Source organism: Zalophus californianus, chromosome 1 (genome assembly GCF_009762305.2).
Source record: "Zalophus californianus isolate mZalCal1 chromosome 1, mZalCal1.pri.v2, whole genome shotgun sequence".
NCBI classification, from domain to species: Eukaryota; Metazoa; Chordata; class Mammalia; order Carnivora; family Otariidae; genus Zalophus; species Zalophus californianus.
In genome coordinates this window covers 94,588,937-94,608,796 of record NC_045595.1, presented here as the reverse complement: position 1 = coordinate 94,608,796, position 19,860 = coordinate 94,588,937, and the positions used below count along the sequence as shown (strand labels likewise).

Sequence of the window (19,860 nt, the reverse complement as noted above, 5' to 3'; positions counted from 1 at the left end):
CTTTGTATGATCTGTCTTTTAAAATCTGTTGTGAATTAATTTGTGGCTTAACATCTGGTCTGTCCTGGAAAATGTCTCATGTACACTTGAGAAGGCTGTGTATTGTGTTTTTGTTGGGTAGAGTATTCTTTATAAATCTGTTAGATCTGGTTTATTATGTTCAAGTCCTGTTTCATTACTTATCTTTTGTCTGGTTGTTCTGTTATTGAGAGTGGAATAGTAAAGTCTACAACTACTGTTATAGAACGATTTCTTCCTTCAATTCTGTCAATTTTTGCTGAATGTGCCTTGATGGTCTGTTATTAAGTGTATACTTTTTATAATTGTTATCTCTTTTTGCTGTATTGAACCTTTTGTTAATATGTAATGTCCTTTATCTTTTGTAATTTTTTTTATTTAAAATCTCTTTTGTCTGATATTAATATAGCCACCTTGCTCTCTTTTGGTTCTTATTTGCATGGAATATCTTCTACCATCCTTTCACTTTCAAACTCTGTGTCTTCGGATCTAAAGTGACTCTGTTTTAGATAGCATATAATTGGATCATATTTTTATCCATTCTGCCAATTTGTCGAGAGTTTAATCCATTTACATTTAAAGTAATTGCTGATAAGTAAGGACTTATTTCTGTCATTTTGCTATTTTTTATATTATCTTACAGCTTTTCTGTTCCTCATTTTCTGTATTACTGGCCTTTTTGTGTTTAGTTGATGTTATTGAGTGAAATATTTAAATTCCTATATTTCTTTTTGTATATATTCTATCACTGTCTTCTTTGTTGTTATGAGGATTATATTTAACATCCTCAAATTATAACACTCTAATTTGAATTTATAACAGCTTAATTTAAATAACATGCAAAAACTCTGCTCTTTATTGTTCCATCCCCACTTCTTTCAGTTGTTGATGTTACACGATTACATGTTTATACATATGTGCACCAAAACATAAACTAATAATTCTTTTTCTTTTTTAAAAAAATTTTTTTCTTTAAAAAATTTTTTTAAACTTAAATTCAATTTAGTTAACATATAGTATATTATTAGTTTCAGGGGAGAATTTAATGATTCATCAGTTACAGTACATCAAGTTGTGCTTATTACATTAAAGTGCCCTTCTTCATGGGCATCACCCAGTTACCCCATCCCCCTACCCACCTCCCCTCCTGGAACCCTCGGTTCGTTTCCTATACTTAAGAATCTATTATGGTTTGCCTCCCTCTCTGTTTTTATCTTCTATTTCTTTCCTTCCCCTATTTTTTTAAAAGATTTTTATTTATTTATTTTAGAGAGAGAGTGTGTGAGAGTGGGGGGAGGGGAAGAAGGAGAGAATCTTTCAAGCAGACTACCCACTGAGTGGGGAGCTTGACGTGGGGCTTGATCCCATGACCACAAGATCATGACCTGAGCCAAAACCGAGAGTTGGATGCTCAACTGACTGAGCTACCCAGGTGCCCTTCTTTTTTATTTCTTTTAAAGGTTTTTCATCTCTTTATTGATATTTCCATTTTGTTCATATATTGTTTGTTTTCACATCTTCCTTTAGTTCTTTAAGATGATTGTTTAGAAGTCTTTGTCTAGTAGATCTGCCATCAAGTCTTCCTTTTTTTTTTTTCTTCCCATGGATTGTTTTTGTTGATTTTTTTTTTTTCCCTTTGAATGGGCCATACTTTCCTGATGCTTTGCATGTTTGTTACTTTTTTGTTGGAAACTGGACATTTGAATCTAATAATGTAATTCTGAAAATCAGATTCTTCTCCTTCACCAAGGTTTGCTGGGTTTTGTTTTTGTTTTTGATTGTTATAGGCTGTCTCTGTGCCAAGGATCAACCTGAGGTGTAAACTTAAGATCTTCTCAGGTTTTTTTCAGCCTGCACCTTTCCCTCAGCATGTGCCGTGACTTTCCAATTTCCCAAATGTGCATTTGCTTTTAATTGTGTAGTCTTTAATGTCTGGCTTCCAAAAGGGGCAAGATAGAACAATGAAGGGGAGAAGAAAAGGATGATGGCCCTTTAAAATTCCTGGAAGTCACTTTAGCTTCTTTACTTCTCTGAAGTTAGAAGCAGTAATCACTGATCAGATCACAGAACCCTGATATTTGGAGCAAAGGGTTCTTTTTGCTCACCCTACACAAACTGGGGGTAAGCTGCTTCTGGTATGCTGTGTACAGCTGCCAGTTGTGGGAATGGGGGTGGGGAATGGGTATTTGTTACTGTGCTAAGAGCTAAAATTGTAAATAACCACAAATTATCATTCTAATTTTCTCTGGAATTTGCAAACCTCAGTAGACTCCACAGAGTTCTAAAATAGTTACTTGAGACAGAATCTGCCAGTGCAATTGTTGTCTAGGTGGTGAGACAAATTCCTGGTACTCTTTACTCTGCATTCTTCCCAGAATCCTCTCCTTCTGAACTCTTACAATGGGACAGAACTCAGGAAAGCCCTTCTGATTTCTCAGACTTCCCTCTTCTGTTGCTTTTGTGTAGTGTTAAAAAATATGGCAGGTTGTTTTCTGAGATTTCCTGGGTCTGCTACCCAACCCACTTTGGTCTCAACTTTCCCTTCCTCTCTCGTCCCTGTCTTGCTCAATTTTGGTTCCATTCCCAGAAGTTTCTTCTAACTGTGGGCCCTGTCGTGGAGTTCTTGCATGTCAATTTTGAGTGTTCATAGGACTCTAGCAACTGCAGTCCTTCTTATGGCACAAGGGCAAAACCCCTTCCAGATTCACCTGTTTTCATATTAGTGCAATAGTGAATATTAGTGAATAATGATTTGGGAATCCTCCTGTTTTTATGACTTAAATACTGCCTGTTGCTTTTTGTTTGTTTGTTTTCTTACACAGATGCTGACACCTTGTAGTTCTTAGTGATTTGTCCCCACCCACTTATATTTTGATGTTTGTGGGGAATAATTTGTCACTATGTTTTTGTTTTTTTTTAAAGATTTTATTTATTTATTCATGAGAGACAGAGAGAGAGAGAGAGGCAGAGGGAGAAGCAGGCTCCCAAGGAGCAGGGAGCCCGATGCGGGACTCGATCCCAGGACCCTGGGATCACGACCTGAGCCGAAGGCAGACGCTTAACCATCTGAGCCACCCAGGCGCCCGTCACTATGTTTTGATACAAATACTGTTCTTTGTTTTTTTTCTTTGTTACCTAGTTGCTTTTGTTTTATTAAAAAACTTTGCTGTTACCATGCCATCAATCCCTTTTTTATTCTTTTACTTTTACCATTTTGTATATTTATATTTTATATGGCTTTTTAATATTTTAGTTGTCTTATTTCCTTCAAAAACATGTAGTTTGACTTTTTTTTTTTTAACCCAGCCTGACAGTCTTTCTCCTTTAATTGGAGCATTTAATCTATTTACATTTAATATAATTACTGATGTGAGTTTAAATCTATATTTCTTTTGTTCTATTTGTTCTTTGTTTCTCTCCTTTTAGATTTATTTTTACTCATCCTCATGGTTCCTTTTTTTTTTTCTTTTAGGAAATTACACACTTGAGTTTTGTTCTTCAGTGGCTATTCCAGAAATTCTTAAGCATCCTTATTTTGCAAAATACTGATATTAAGAGATACCTTTATCTTCCTCCTGAATTGTAAACAAAATTAGAACACTGTTACTCTACCCTACTCCCAGCTAATACATTTTGTTATTGTGCATTTTAGCTATATTTTATTTTTATTTATTTTTTAAAGATTTTATTTTTTTTTTTAAGATTTCAATCTTTTTTAAGGATTTTATTCATTTATTTTACAGAGTGAGCACAAACAGGGGGAGTGGCAGGCAGAGGGAGAGGGAGAAGCAGGCTTCCCACCGAGCCAGGAGCCCGACGTGGGGCTCGATCCCAGGCCCCTGAGATCATGACCTGAGCCAAAGGCAGACGCTTAACTGACTGAGCCACCCAGGTGCCCCAAAGATTTTTCTTTCTTTATCTGAGAGAGCAAGAGAGAGAGAGAGAGAGAGCACAAGCAGGGAGGAGGGGCAGAGGGAGAGAGACAAGCAGACTCCCCGCCAAGCAGGGAGTCTGATGTGGGACTTGATCCCAGGACCCTGGGATCATGACCTGAGCTGAAGGCAGATGCTTAACCGACTGAGCCACCCAGGTGCCCCTTAGCTATATTTTTAAATCTTTACAAGACCTTATTTTATGTAGTCAGTGTTTCTTTACAGTATTCATTTCTTTGCTCTTTATTCCTTTCTGCATTTTTGCCTTTTTAATCAAGGAATCTTTTGCATGAAGCATCTTCTTTAGAATTTTTTATAGAATAGATCTGTCAGATTTGTTTTGTTTGAAAATGTCTTACGCCCTTATTATTAGTGGATATTTTCACTAGATTTAGAATTTTAGATTGGCAGTACTTTCAGCACATCGAATAGATTAGTCCACTGTTAGTTTCCATTATTACTGCTAAGAATTTAGCTGACATTTCAACTGTTAATCCTTTGAAGATAATCTTTTTTTTTTTGTAATTGCTTTTAAGATTTTCTGTCTTTGTTTCTCTGTACTTTAATATGATGTGCCTAGGTGTGATTTTTTTTTTCTCTATTTTGTTTGCAATTTGCTGGGTTTCTAGAATCGGTGGATTTATGTCTTTCATTGGCTCTCAAAACTTCTTAGCCATTATATCTTCAAATCCTGCTTTTCCATTTTTTCTCTATTTCTTGGATGCCAGTTATGCATGTATCCTCTCCATTTGAAGTAGAATGTCTGCTGAGTTTTCCTGAATGTAGCATAGAGAACTAAAAAGATGGAGTCTGTTCTACCTTCCCTTCATTTGTCCATTTAATTTTCTCTTCTGCTTTCTAATCTATTGAGCCTGTGATTTGAGATCTTACTTTCAGCTATTGTAATTTTTTGTTCTAAATTTTTATTCTTTTTCAAATCTGTTTTGTTTCTTTTTCAATTTACAGTTCTCTGCCAAAAGTTTCAAGCTTTGATTTTTATTTCTTTGAATATTGTCAGCATAATTGTTTTATTGTCTCTGCCTAATAATTACAATATCAGAAGTCCTTCTTTCTTAGTTGGTTTCTTTTGACTGTTATTTCTGTCTCTTTATGTCTTGTTTCCTGTATGCCTTGGTTATCTTTGTTTGCTGGATGTTGTATTTGAAATGTTTTTTGGTGGGGATAATTTAAGGGCTTTTTCCAGAGATTTCATTTGCTCCTGCCAGGAGCATGGAAGCACTTTTTTTTTTTTAAGTTTTATTTATTAGAGAGAGAGCAGGCACAAGCAGGGCAGGGGAGGGGCAGAGAGAGGGAGAAGCAGACTCCCCACTGAGCAGGGAGCCCAAAGTGGGGTTTGATCCCAGGACCCTGAGATCACGACCTGAGCCGAAGGCAGATGCTTAGCCAACTGAGCCACCCAGGTGCCCCATGAAAGTTTAATTTGGGACTTTCTTGAGATATTGGAATGACTCAGAGGAGAGGAAACCAGGTTTTAGTTAATAGGACAGATAGTTTACTTCTAGTTAACCCTTACCCTGAGCATTGTAGTCCTTACAGGTAACAATTTTAAATGGGGGGGGGGGGTTGCGGCATTTTCACAGCTCTTTCTTTGGATTTCCAAATGCCTTTAGGGAAAACGTGGGTTCTCATCTCGATTTTTTGCCTGGTAATTCCTCGTTATTGTGTTAGTCCTTTAATGCTTGTAAGAAAAATAATTTAATGTCTTTTTTTTTTTTTTTTAATTTTAAGTAACCTCTACCCCCAACATGGAGCTCAAACTCACGACCCCGAGATAAAGAGCTGCATGCTCTACCGTATGAGCCAGCCAGGTGCCCTGAATTTAATGTATTTTATTCAGCTTTTTTTGTTGCCCTTTGGAGACAGAGCTGCCTACTCCACCATTACCAAAAGTAGACTACTTACCTCATGGAATTTAGTCTTACCTAGACATATTTATGTAAAACAGATGTATGAGGTAATTATCTGGGTAATTTGTAGAAAACATCTAAGCTAATATATGATGGTATGATTAGGGAAGATCCATTTTGTTTAGCATACTTTTTATATAGCAACTGCCACTTAACTATAAGTTTCTATATGCCAGGTATCTAATTCTAAGTACTTTCTACTTGTCTGACTTAATTTATCCCATAAGGTGTAAGTATTACTGTATTCTTTCTTTTACAGTTGAAGGAATCAGTGCTCAAATAGGTTAATGAGTTTGTCAATGTCATATAGTTTAATAAATAGTTAAGTTAGTAGTCACTCAGGCTATCTGACTCTGAATGCTAAACCTCTATACTTTACTCTTTATAGTGCTACAGGAACATATAACAAGAGGACTTGATCTGGTCATGGGATTAGGGGAGTTTTTCCTGAAGAAAGAAATCTGAGCCAGGATCTGAAGGTCAAGTATAAGTTAACTAAGTGAAGAATAGGATAAGTGGCCAGGCCTTGAATCTGGAGAGAGATGACATTTTGACAATTTGAAAGAGGTCCAGTGTGGTAGTTAGGGAGATTGTCAGAATATGTCGCTCCACACTTTTTGGGGGAGTATCTTACATTGATATCTACCACCATTGTGTCTGTAAGGTTGTGTTTTTCCCACTTTAAAATGCTGGTTGACTCTTGATGGTGATACAGTAGGGTGAACACAGCACCACCTCTGAAGTATTCTTGCCAGAAAATACTGAACCTGAATCTAATAAAGCCTCTATATGTAACCAGTTTACAAGAAATATAGGGGATGGAGAAATAGGCTGAAAGACAAGAAGACAGTAAGCCAAATCTGAAATAGGGGGAGTTTTGCAAGACAGATGGCCTATTTTTTCAACAAAAAAAGAGGGGATAGGGCTGCTGTAGATTAAAAGAAACTTTAGAGTGCCACATGTGAACATTATTTGGATCCTGATTTGAAAAAAAAATAAAGACATTTTGGGAAAAACTGAACCTGGACTAGGTATTAAGTGATAGTAAGAAATTATTAATTTTATTTGGTGTGATAATGGTATTGAAATTGTGTTTAAAAATAATTTGTATTTGTTAGAGATGTATACTGAAATAAGTGTGTGAAGAAGAAATAAGAATGGAAGAATATTGGCTTTCACTGAAGCTGTATTCATGGGTTTATTATACTCTTCCTCTGTTTTTGTGTATTTCTGAAAATTTCTCTACTGGAAAGTTAAAACTAGCTGAAAGATTTGTAAAAGTAGGAGGGATTAATACTGTGGGTGATTGAGGTGTTGAAAGAGACGAAAGCTTAAAGGGGAAATAGTATGACAGCAAGCACAAAAGTGGCAGAATTTGAGAATTTGTAACATGTTATTAGGTTTATCTGAAAATAAAGTGGAAAGACTACACCCCATAGACCAGACGTAAGGGTGACTGATAAATTGTTTAGTTGGATTTCGCTATCTGAAGCAGCATCAAAGGGGAGAAGGATGCTTTCGAAGAAATACTGACCTGGCAGCCAGGAGGCCTACTTCTTTTCCTATTAATCCTGAGAAGATCATTTCACCTCTCTGGATATAGTACCTGTTGTATTGCTACAGTTCTCTCATATGCTTCTCTGCCAGCTATGAACAGCTAGGGGTTTTGGATTAAACAATATCCAAGGTTTGCTTAAGTTCTAAAAGTTCATGATGCTAATGAATGTGTGTGATTGTGCCTCTTGAAAGGAGGAATTATGCCTACATGTCAAACAATCCAAGAAATTTTTTTCCTATAGGATGATAGAGTCTTAGATAACAAGAAGAAGTGATGGTAGGGTAGACTGAATATAAACTTTTGTGTCTGCCTGTTACACAGAATCCTTTGTTGCTAGCTTCTGATCTACTTAGAAATAAAGACTACCTAAGAAAGTGGCACTGCATTTACCTTTGGAGTTAGTCCAGTGAATTGTTAAACTGGCCTGTAACTTTGGGTCAGGTACGGTTTTTTTCATTTTTCAGGAAGCAGTTTCCAAAAGAGAGCAGTTTATTTATTAGCACGTGCTTTGCACATTTAGTTAAAACAAATCGTGTGTGTGTGTGTGTGTGTGTGTGTGTGTGTGTGTAAAACCCATAATGTTTTATTTCTAGAGGAGAACTAAGATAGGGTTTATTCTAATCATTCTTAAAATCAGCTTTCTAAGAAGTCATACAAGTTTTGACACAGGAATGGCTTAAATTGCCTAAGAGTTATAGGTTCTTTTAAATATTTCCTTTAACACCTATTGCACTTTTTCTTTTTTCATTTAGGCAACGTGAATATTTTCTCTTGCCCGTCTACTTCTTCTGATTTTACAAAAGATACTATATCTCCAGCAGCCCCTAAAGCCTAGGAGTCCAGTAAATCATCAGACACACTCATGACTGAAAAACAGGTAAACTTAAAATATTTGAGTCAGTGTTTATTGAAGTATGTGCCAAAGAATACTACATCTAAATATGTGAAGAATCTTAAAAGGATTCTTTAGTAAAATAATTCTGGGAAATGTTGGGTTAAAGATTATTTAATGATTTCATTATTCTGAGACTTCACAATACTATTCATAAGGAGGCTTAAGCATACAGTATTTCCTGTTTATTTAACATTAATCTCATGAACATTTCATTAGTGTTCTGTAGCACATACTTTAGAAAATATCATTCTTAGCTCTTTTCAAGAATTTTCAAACAGTTACATTATTCTTTCTCTTAAAAGAGGTATCAGAACAATATATATCATTTGATCATTCAAAATGTGTGACATTGGGGCTCCTGGGTGGCTCAGGTCATGATCCCAGGGTCCTGGGATCGAGCCCTGCATGGGGGCTCCCTGCTCTGCGGGAAGCCTGCTTCTCCCTCTCCCACTCTCTCTGCTTGTGTTCGCTCTCTCACTGTGTCTCTGTCAAATAAATAAATAAAATCTTAAAAAAGATGTGTGACATTATTTACAGAGTACTTGGTTTTTATGAGTCATAGTAGACACTGAGATGTTCACACATTTGGCTCCTAAACCAGGTATCTTAAATAATTTTAATTCTGGGTCATGAATCTTGTGACCAGAAGACCTACAACATAAGTAAGGGAAAAGAGTGTAGGAGGGAAAAGAAGTGTGGAAAGGATAAAGAAGGTGGAGAAAGCAGTCAAAAGGAAAGATTTGGTGCTGCTAGTGCTATCATAGTCATAAGGGTAATTTGTTCCTTTTTTGTCTTGAGAGATTCTTTAATGTTTAAGGCCATTTAGATGTGGAGAGTAATACTTTTATATGTATTTTGTCTTTTGCCTAAGTTATTAATCTTTAAGCTATTACAGCATTTAATACTATACATCACTAGTGAAAACTTTTATTTTTCAAGTATAAGTATAAATTTTATTTTTGAAGCACTTAAACAGATTGAAAATTCACCCAAATTGCCTTTTCATATATATATTAATAACTTAAAAAGTAAGTCACTTCACACAGTGACTTCAAATTCATCTTTAAAAGACTTAAAAACTGTTATCATGGATTTAAATGTCTAATATAAAAAAACCATCTCTATTTTTATTCTTATCTGTATTGTATGTACAATATTGTATTTACCTTTTTCTTTCCATTGTTATGTTTTTATTTACTTAGTATAGAGAGTTAGGGTTCCCCTCTCAGCTTTATGGTGTAAGTACTTATTTAGAATCAGGAATACAAAACTTGGGAGTGTCTTTCAGAGTGATTCGACCAGAATCAGTTACCTAGATGGACAGACTCCTTTTTATGGTTAGACCTTGTCCATTATACAAGGGACTATCTGCATTATTGGTCTTGACCATTCAGATGTTTTGATTTTTTTTTTTTTTTGTGACTCTACTCATTAAGTGATACTTGTTTCTGAGTGACTTGTATTTAATTTACTAGTCAGTTAATATGACCTAATATGCAGCTGTTTCTTTCTTTTTTTTTTTTTTTAAAACCTTGGGTCAGAGGGGAGGGAGAAGCAGACTCCATGCTGAGCAGGGAGCCGGATGCGGGGCTTGATCCCACAATTCTGAGATCATGACTGAGCTGAAGTCAGATGCTTTACTGACTGAGCCACACAGGCACCCCGCAGCTGTTTCTTTTGAGTAGGGCCTGGTGTGATTCAGTTAAACAAAAAAAACTAAGGTCTGTTTGGTTCACTGAAATTACAAGGTGTTTTTTGGTTGGTGTTTTTGTTTTAATTTATCCATTAAGACCATACATACATATATATGGAATCATATAATGTAATTATTTGTGCTTATTTGCATTCTTTTTGGTCTGCTAATTTTGTTAGAAATTTGTTTAAATTTTAATCATTATATGTGCATAAAAAATTCATATTAAAAAACTTTGGAGAAAAAGTTCCATTATTTTGAAAACAAGGAAATTATATTCGAGAGGGTGTTTCTTCACTTTATATGTTAAAGTTGATCCTTTTCTCGCTGCTTATAATTACAGCAGGAAGAAGCAGAATGGGAAAGCATAAATGTGCTGTTGGTGAGGCATGGCCTAAAACCTTTGTCTCTAGTCAAAAGAACTGATCTTAAAGGTAATCAGATCCTGTTCTTGCTAGAGCCTACTCTTTCTTGTTATGGTAAAAAATTTTCCTTGTAAAACTTTTTATCTTAAAATTTTTTTGCCTTTTATTTTTACCATCTATGTTATATTTAAAAAATGTAGATCTCATCGTTTTTGACAAACAGTCATCACAAAGGATGAGGCAGAATTTGAAAACGTTGGTGGAAGAAACAACACGTCAACAGAACATGATCCAGGAGCTCATAGAAACTAATCAGCAGCTTAAGTAAGAAAATAGAAACAATTCTCTTTTGAATTGTTTATGTGCAAGGGGTATGCATTCTAAAAATAATTGCCTTGAAAAGAATCTTTGATTTTTAAATCAAAAATTTTTAAAAGTTTTCTGTTTTGATTATTAAGTTTAAAAATATTTTAACAGGTAAATCTTTTAGTAATAGCTTAGCTTAGATATGTAATGGTGCCCTAATTTCTCCTATTGGTTTGTGTTATATGATGGAAATTTTAAGAATGGAAAGAAATTTTAGAAATTCTTTATATTGTTAGATGGGCATGTTTGTTGATGTGATTTGCCTTTATTACTAAGGGAAGCAATTGTGTGTCTATTATTAGAAATGAACTTCAGTTAGAACAAAGCCGAGCAGCCGATCATGAACAACGAGCTAATGACTTGGAACAAATTATGGAGAGTGTGAAGTCCAAAATTGATGAATTGGAGGATGAATCTCTAAATAGGGTTTGCCAGCAACAGAATATAATAAAAGATCTTCAAAAGGAGCATAAAGCTTTACAGGTATTGATTATGTGTTTTCATAGATGATAGTACTAAAACAGCTCATTAATGTCATGAGTGACTTCTTTGTTGCTTAAATCAGTCGTCTTTATCTTATTGATCTATTACTGTTGCCTTCTTAAAATTCTTTGTTTGGTTTCCAGAATATCCTTTCCTCTGGTTTTCCTCTAACCCCACTGGTCATCCTTTAATTCCTTTGCTGGTTCTTCTTATCTTCCTATCCAATTAGTGCTGGGATTCCCCAGTATTCATTCTTTAGACTTTTGTCTTTCCTATGTATTCTGACTCCCTTGGTGATGTTCAGCCTAATGCATAACATAAATTCATTCATAATTTTAAATCTGTAGCCTAGGCGTCTTCCCTTAATTCCACACTTATACCTTGCAGCCTACTTGATATCTCTACTGAATGTCTAAAAGGCATCTTGAACTTTAAATGTAAAATGGAGTTCCTGAATTTCTTCCCAGAACTTTTTCTTTTAGTCTTCACTCCGGTCCAGGTCACCTTCATTTCTCTCTTACCTGTCGGTTGGTCTCCCTGTTTCCACCCTTGCCTTTTTTGGTATGCTTTCGACGTAGTAGCTCTGAAACCTCTAATGGCTTTCCTTCCTCTTTAGAGGAAAATAAAAAAGTCTTACCATGACCTCTAAGGTCCTATATGGTTTGGCTTCCTGTTACCTTTTAATTTCATCTAGTTTACTCCTTGCTTATTCTACTACAGTCACATTGACGTTATTGCTCTTTTTTTTTTTTTTTAAGCGAGGTGGAGGGGAGAGAGAAAGAGTGCATGAGCAGGTGTGAGCAGGTGGGGGGAGGGACAGAGGGAGAGAGAGAATCTTAAGCAGGCTTCATGCTCAGCATGGAACCCAACGCAGGACTCGATCTCACAAACTTGAGATTATGACCTGAGCTGAAATCAAGAGTCAGACGCTTAACCAACTAAGCCACCCAGGCGCCCCATGTTCTTGCTCTTTCTTGAACATTCTCACCTTAGGGCCTTTGTACATTTTGTTATTTCTTTTTCCTTTGCACTGCATGCTTTTTTCCAGTTAGCTGCATGACTTGTTCTCTCCTTTCTTGGGTGTCACCATCTCTCAGGTGACAGTACTTTCTTGAGTACTTTACTTATGGTTACCAGTTCCATCCCCCACACATACTGCCTTCCCCGATTTAAATTTTATCTGTAGTTCTTACCATCATCCAACATGCTAACATACTATATACTTTATTTGTTTTGTTTATATATCTCCCTGTGTTAGAATGTAAATTCCATGAAGGCAGATATTTTTGTCTGTTTTATTATTAATAGTCGATGCTCAAATTTTTGAGTTATTGAATTAAATTTACATAACATTTTTATGAAATATCGTTATATTTCATTTATATGAAATGTATTTGGTTACTTTTCTTCTTATATAAATAACAATATTGTAACACTGAATGCTTTATTTCCTAATTTTAAAAAATTTGTTTTAAAACATGGGAATTTGTTATAATTAGAAGAAAATAAATCTTTTGTAGTGATAATCAATTTTAGTTGTATGAGTTATTACAGATTCTTACAAATATATCTTTATGAACATCAAATCCTTAAAGTGGTTTTGTTGGCACAACACTGTATTTACCTACTGCACACAGGGATTAGGCTGCCTAAAAGGGATCAGTACTCATCAGGCTGGGTCTAGATGTCCATTCAGTTTATGCTGGCAGCATTGGAAGGATCAGATGAGTTAATATAAAGTCCAGGGGGTCAGAGAGAATCAGCCAGAGACCATAGGGAGTTCTGGTATGAGGACAGAGGCAGTTGGTGTTCCGCCCTCACTTAGGCTGCCAGCTTGGGGTACACAGTGCTGGAGCTGCTGGTGTTGATCATAACTCCAGAGAAGATAGCCAAATCTGTTTTTATTACTTAGTAGTCAACAAAATCCTCAACCATTAGGATACTTTGTTTTTAGGTTGGCTTTGTTAGGTAGTTTTCCTCATCAGTGGAGCATTATAAAATTATAAAGTCTCTCTAAAAGGAGGGGGGAGTTTGGAAATATTTCTACATGGATTTTATTTTGACCTTTCTCTCCGAGGGTGTGTGGAACCCAAGACCATTTAACACATCAACTTATTGATGTGAGAAAGCAGCCATCAGGAACTGCAAAGGTGCTAGGTCCTTGGTTGACAGAGGGAGTTGAGGTGGAGGATACAAGTGTTATTTTTCTAGGAAGATACCTATTTATCTCTTCAAAGAGGTTGATATATAAACAATCACAAAAGTTAAAATATTGGAACATAAGACATATGAATTTACCAGGGTTTTAGGCACTGCAAAGAACTGTTACTTGAAGGTTCATTGGTAAGGGATGACTTGTATTTTTCCATCAAGTAGTTCCATGTGTCATAAATGACTTATGGTATTATTAGCTTTCTATTTCAGATCCCAGAGATTTTTTAATATAACTTATACATTGGTACAAAGGAGGTCTCATGTTCCAGTCTGCCATGGAAGGGGACAAACAGAATTAATACTAGGGTGTGGACACCTGTGTTGGAGGAAGGCTGTCTATGCTAAATTGATCAATTGAAATTAGTTGTTTGTTTTTAAGTCCCTGAAGGGTACTTTACTATTCACAGAAATTGGCCAACCCAAGGAATTTCTGTCCCGACAGTGTTGCTCGATTGTCCCATACCATTACAGACTAGTCATACATTCTGTTTCATACTAGTCAATCTGTGCTTTTTTGGGGAAGATGGGCAGTGCCCCTGGAAAACTCTTATTTCACCGTTTATGGCACATTCTTCTTATTTTGGCGTACAGTTTCCAATTTAAAATGCTTTAATGTTGCTTGTTTTGCAATTGAGAGAAAGGAAATGTTGATCTTTTATGTATGTGGCAGAGAAGTCAAGGAAATGAACAGATGTTTGACAACAGTATATTGAAAGATTGCTAGGGAAACCAGAAAGACAATATTATATTTGCAGTTTTTATGTTCTGCCATGCAGTTTCTCTCTGGACTTAGATGAGTGTGTTGACTTCTGTTGATATAGTTTTATAAACTCTTAGGTTCTTTAAATTTCTAAACAGATAATTTTTTAAATTTTTTATTGTTATGTTAATCACCATACATTACATCATTAGTTTTTGTTATAGTGTTCCATGATTCATTGTCTAAACAGATAATTTTTTAGTTTTAAGTCAGTGTGATCTGTATCAGGATACAATTCTCCCTCTTTGCAAAAATGATGATGCTATTCATAGGGAGTATATAGATTGGTAAACTGAATAGGGAGTATATAGATTGGTAAACGGATTTTAACTGTTTTTTAGTGGTTACTTCAAAGATTAAATTATGTATTCTTTCCTCAAAATCTAATGTTACTTGGCTACTGGAAGTCCTAAGCCACAGCAGTGAGACAAGAAAAAGAAATAAAAGGTGTCCATATTGGTAAGGAAGAAGTTAAAATGTCACTATTTGCAGATACATGATACTATACATAGAAAATGTATAAAGACTATCAAAGGGTCCCTGGGTGGCTCAGTCAGTTAAGTGTCTAACCCTTGATTTCGGCTCAGGTCATGATCTCAGGATCATGAAATTGATCCTCACATTGGGTCTGCACTGGGCATGGAGCCTGCTTAAGGTTCTCTCTCCCTCTCCCTCTGCTTCTCTCCCCTTCCCATACTCGCTCTCTCTTTCTCTGAAAAAGAGAGTATCAGATAACTATTAGAAATAATAAATGATTTCAGTAAAGTTGTAAGATACAAAATGAATTCACAGAAATGGGTTGTGTTTCTATATACTAATAATGAAGTAGCAGAAAGAGAACTTAAGAATTCCATTTATAATTGCACCAAAAAGAATAAAATAGCTAGGAATAAACTTAACCAAAGAGATAAAAGACCTCTACTCTGAAAACCATAAAACGTTGATGAAAGAAATAGAAGACAACACAAGCAAATGGAAAGATATTCTATGCTCATGGATTGGAAGAATTAAAATGTTGTTAAAATGTCCATACTACCCAAAGCAATCTACAGATTCATTGCAGTCTCTTTCAGAATACTAATAACATTCTGACAGAACTAGGACAGAGTACTGAAATTGGTATGGAACCACAAAACACCTCAAGTAGCCAAAGCAATCTTGAGAAAGAACACCAAAGCTGGAGGTATCATAATTCCAGATTTTAAGATAGGCTACAAAGCTGCAGTGATCAAAATAGTATGGTATGGCCTGATTGAATTCCTTGGGCATGGGAGCCTCTCCAGGGAGAGAGTGTGAGAGATGGACATGGACAAATGGATTCTCATTTAGAGCTGTGGAACAGGATGCCCTCTGAAGTGAAGAGCTTGTCCTGGACAACTGCCAGTTGATTTAAGGCAAAATCAAAGGCCTCACAGATGAATTTGAAGAACTGGAGTTCTTTTTTTTTTAAAGAATTTTTTTTTTAAATTTTTGTTTATTTGACAGAGAGACAGCGAGAGAGGGAACACAAGCAGGGGGAGTGGGAGAGGGAGAAACAGGCTTCCCACGGAGCAGGGAGCCCGATGCGGGGCTCCATCCCAGGACCCTGGGATCATGACCTGAGCCAAAGGCAGCCGCTTAACGACTGAGCCACCCAGGTGCCCCAAGAACTGGAGTTCTTAAGTACAATCAGTGTAGGCCTCACCTCTGTCATGAACTTACCAAAGTTTTAAGCAAACTTTCGAAGCTTGAACTAAGTGATCACAGAATCTTGGGGGGCTGGAAGTATTAGCAGAAAAGTGTCCAAACCTCATGCATATAAATTTAAGTGGCAACAAAATTCAAGTCCTCAGCACAGTAGAGCCACGAAAAAGAAAACCTCAAGAGCTCAGACCTTTTCAGTTGTGAGGTAACCAACTGAAGCTCCTCCTGCAGCTCACGTATCTTGGTGGCTACAACTGGGATGACGGAGGCCCCTGACTCAGATGTCGAGGGCTATGTGGAGGACCTGGATGACGGTGAGGAGGATGAGGGTAAGGAAGAATATGATGAAGATGCTCAGGTAGCGGAAGATGAGAAGGAGGAAGGAGAAGAGGAGGACGAAGAGGGTTATAGTGACTGGGAAGTAGATAATGAGGAAAATGAAGAAGATGTTGGGGAAGAAGAAAGGGGTCAGAAGTGAAAACGAGAACCTGAAGATGAAGGAGAAGACGATGACTAAGTGGAATAACCTATTTTGAAAAATTCCTATTGTGATTTGACTATTTGTACCCATAACTACCCCGCAATCCCATCCCCCAAAACTTATTTTTTTCTGATTGTAATGTTGCTGGGACAATGAGAGGGGAAAAGTATACTGTGGGTTGTGGGGGGAGGGAGGGCAGGAGGGAGTAGAATAAAATGCTATTTTTATTGCAAGAAAAAAAAAAGACACAGAGATGAACCAAATAAAGAGCCCAGGAATAAACCCACAATTATATGGTCAATCTATGACAAAGATTGCAAAAATATGCAATGGGAAAAAAGACAGTCTGATTAACAGTGCTGAGAAGACTGGACCTCTCCATGCAGAAGAATGAAACTGGGCCACTTTTTTATACCATGCACAAAAATAAACTCAAAAAGGATTAAATACCTAAATGTGAGACCTGAAACCATAAAATCCTGGAAGAAAACATAGGCACTAATTTATTGACATTGGCCTTAGTAACGTTTTTCTAGATATGTCTCCTCAGGCAAGGGAAACAAAGTAGAAATGAGCTATTGGATGGGACTATATCAAAATAAAAAGCTTTCATACAGCAAAGGGAACCATCAACAAAATGAAAAGACAACCTGCTGCATGGAAGAAGATATTTGCATCAAGGGGTTAATATCAAAAATGTATAAAGAACTTAACACCAAAAAAAACCCCAATCTGATCAAAATATGGGCAGAGGACCTGAATAGACATTTTTCCAAAGAAGACGACATACAGATGGTCAACAAACACATGAAAAGATGCTCATTAATGATAATGTATCATTAATCATCAGGGAAATGCAAATAAAAACCATCAGATGTTACCTTATACTCGTTAGAATGGCTAGAATCAAAAAGACAAGAAATAACAAGTGTTGGTGAGAATGTGGAGAAAAAAGGAACCCTCTTGCACTGTTGGTGGGAATGTAAATTGGTGTAGCCACTGTAAAAACCAAAATGGAGATGCCTCAAAAAACTAAAAATAGAAATACCGTGTGACCCAGTAATTCCACTGCTGGGTATTGGAATAGGTATTGGAATTGGTATGGGAAAAGATATCTGCACTCCTATGTTCACTGCAGCATTGTTTACAATAGCTAAGATACAGAAGCAACCCCCAAGCATCTATTGATAAATGAATGGATAAAGATGTGATATACATTATTCAGCCATAAGAAAGAATGAGATCTTGCCTTTTGTGGTAACATGGGTGGACCTAGAGGGTATTATGGTAAGTGAATGAAGTCACATGGAGAAAGACAAATACCATATGATTTCACTTACATGTGTGGAATCCAAAAGACAAAAGAATAAATAAGAAGTAGAAACAGACCCATAAATGGTTCTGGTGGTAGGGGGATGGTCAAAATGGGTGAAGAGGAGTGGGAGATACTTGCTCCTAGTTATGGAATGAGTAAGTCATGGGGTTTAAAGGTACAGCATAGGGAATATACTCAATTGTAGTAGCATTGTATGCTGACAAATGGTAGCTATACTTGTGAGTATAGCATAAAGTATACAGTTGTTGAATTACTGTGTTGTATACCTGAAACTAATGTAACATTGCACATAAACTACTTCATTTAAAAAGAAATTTAGTATTACTTTGTAATTTTTACCTTATTCCATGCTAGTGCAACACCCAAAACAATTTTGCCACTCCCCAGCTTGTTGTTGTATATTTCAATTCTCTATTTTTATTGACTCTCTACATTTTGTTACCACTGAAAATTGAAATAACACAAAATATTTCTTTACTGTTATTATTTAAATTTTTACAAAGCAGGAAAAAAAAATCTACTGCATTGTTATTTTTTATTCAAATCAGTGTAAAGCCACCAAGCTCTTTTATATACTTTTTTTCCACAAGTTCTTTAGCTTCAATTTTTTACTTTATGTTGGATTCATCTTTTGAGTTTAGCTTTCTGAAATAACACACCAAACCATAAGATGGAGTGTTTCTTGGGGCCAAATGAAAAAATAGACCTAAAATTTTTTAAGGTCAGTAAGACGTTCAGAATACATGACTGCTTTCTAAGTACTGAAATCTAAGTAGGGAGGAAAGAGATATGGGAAGGGAAAGGACAATTCATGTGGCACAGGCTATTAAAATTGTTACTGGTGGGAGATTTGTGTTGTGTGAATGGTCTTGGTTCTTGGATGCCCCAAGAAAGATTTATATGAGAATCTGAACTCCAATAAAACAGCCAGAGGAAAGTAGCAAGCACAAAGCAGTTTATTAAGGACAGTACACTCTCAAGATGGGAAAGTAGGCAGGCCCAGAGATGGCGACTGCACTGGAGTTAGGGGTGTCTTTTCTTTTTATGTTTGCATAGGTTATGGGTCATAGCTACAGTGATCTCTGAGGTTGTTTCCAGTCATCTAAGGGACTCTTACTGGTAGGGAGGGGGTAGTTTCGGCCTTACAAGGTTCTTGCCAGAGCTGTCTTGGCCATCTTCCCCCATGGGAAGGGAGGAGTCGAAACCACAGTGTAAATATAATGAAGATGTAGGTTATTGTAGGACACAGGCTGGAAAGAAGAACGCATGCTCTGCACCTGCTGTTCTTGATCTGATAGCCCTGGGAGGTGGGAAACTATGTACCCACTGTTCACCACCATCCTTGCCTCCAGCTCTTATTTAGCTAACTGCCTACTCTATCAAAATCAGCTATCTAGTCATCTTTCACTCAACATAATTATTTCAAGATTCATTCATATTGCTAGATGTATCAATAGGTAATACTTTTTTTTATTACTGATAACTATTCCATTGTTACGGATATACCGCAGTGTATTTACCTGTTAGTGTACTTTTGAGTTGTTTCCAGTTTTTGGCTATTACAAATAAAACTTACTAACATTTGTGTTCAATTCTTTCTGTGAACATATGCTTTTATTTCTCTTCAGTAGATACCTAAGGCTATAATTGCTGAATGTTTAAGTATATATTTAACTTTTTAAGAAACTGCCTGTGACTTCTCTTCATTTTTTCAGTGTTCTTCAAGGAGCTTAAGTTCTTAAATTTGATGAAGTTCAACCTATCAATTTTTTTTTTTAATAGATCATGCCTTTAGGTTTGTATCTAAAAAAATGGTACCTAGCCCAAGGTCGCAGTATCCAGTTGTCCTACCACCATTTGTTAAAAAGAGTATCCTTCTCTACCAGATTGCTTTGTACTTTGGGTGAAAATCAATTTTTGTATGTGTGGGTCTACTTCTGGACTCTTTGTTCTATTTCATTGATATATGTATCTGTCTTTATGGAAGTACCACACTGTTTTGATTACTGTTAATCTTGTAATCAGGTAATCTAAGTCTTTTATATTTTTCTTTGTCAATGTTGTGTTGGCTATTTTAGGTCAACTTCTGTGTGAATTTTCGAATTAGCTTGTTGATTTCTACAAAAAAAGCCTGCTGGGATTTTATTG

General features: G+C 36.2%; 1 protein-coding gene and 1 pseudogene across 7 annotated transcripts in view; both read left to right on the top strand.

Moving 5' to 3' along the window:
- Positions 1 to 19,860, top strand: part of CEP70 (centrosomal protein 70) — a 115,753-nt gene that overhangs the window by 33,896 nt on the left and 61,997 nt on the right. For 4 of the 7 annotated variants that reach the window (XM_027582711.1, XM_027582706.2, XM_027582705.1 and 1 more), the window contains exons 3-7: positions 6,267 to 6,357; positions 8,189 to 8,313; positions 10,368 to 10,458; positions 10,590 to 10,713; positions 11,058 to 11,238. In XM_027582711.1, coding sequence (XP_027438512.1) covers positions 8,299 to 8,313; positions 10,368 to 10,458; positions 10,590 to 10,713; positions 11,058 to 11,238 — 411 coding nt within the window. In that variant the 5' untranslated portion in view covers positions 6,267 to 6,357; positions 8,189 to 8,298. The remainder of the gene's footprint in view (positions 1 to 6,266; positions 6,358 to 8,188; positions 8,314 to 10,367; positions 10,459 to 10,589; positions 10,714 to 11,057; positions 11,239 to 19,860) is intronic. The other 3 variants (XM_027582708.2, XM_027582707.1, XM_027582710.2) reach the window with 1 other exon arrangement.
- Positions 15,512 to 16,412, top strand: LOC113916425 (annotated as a pseudogene).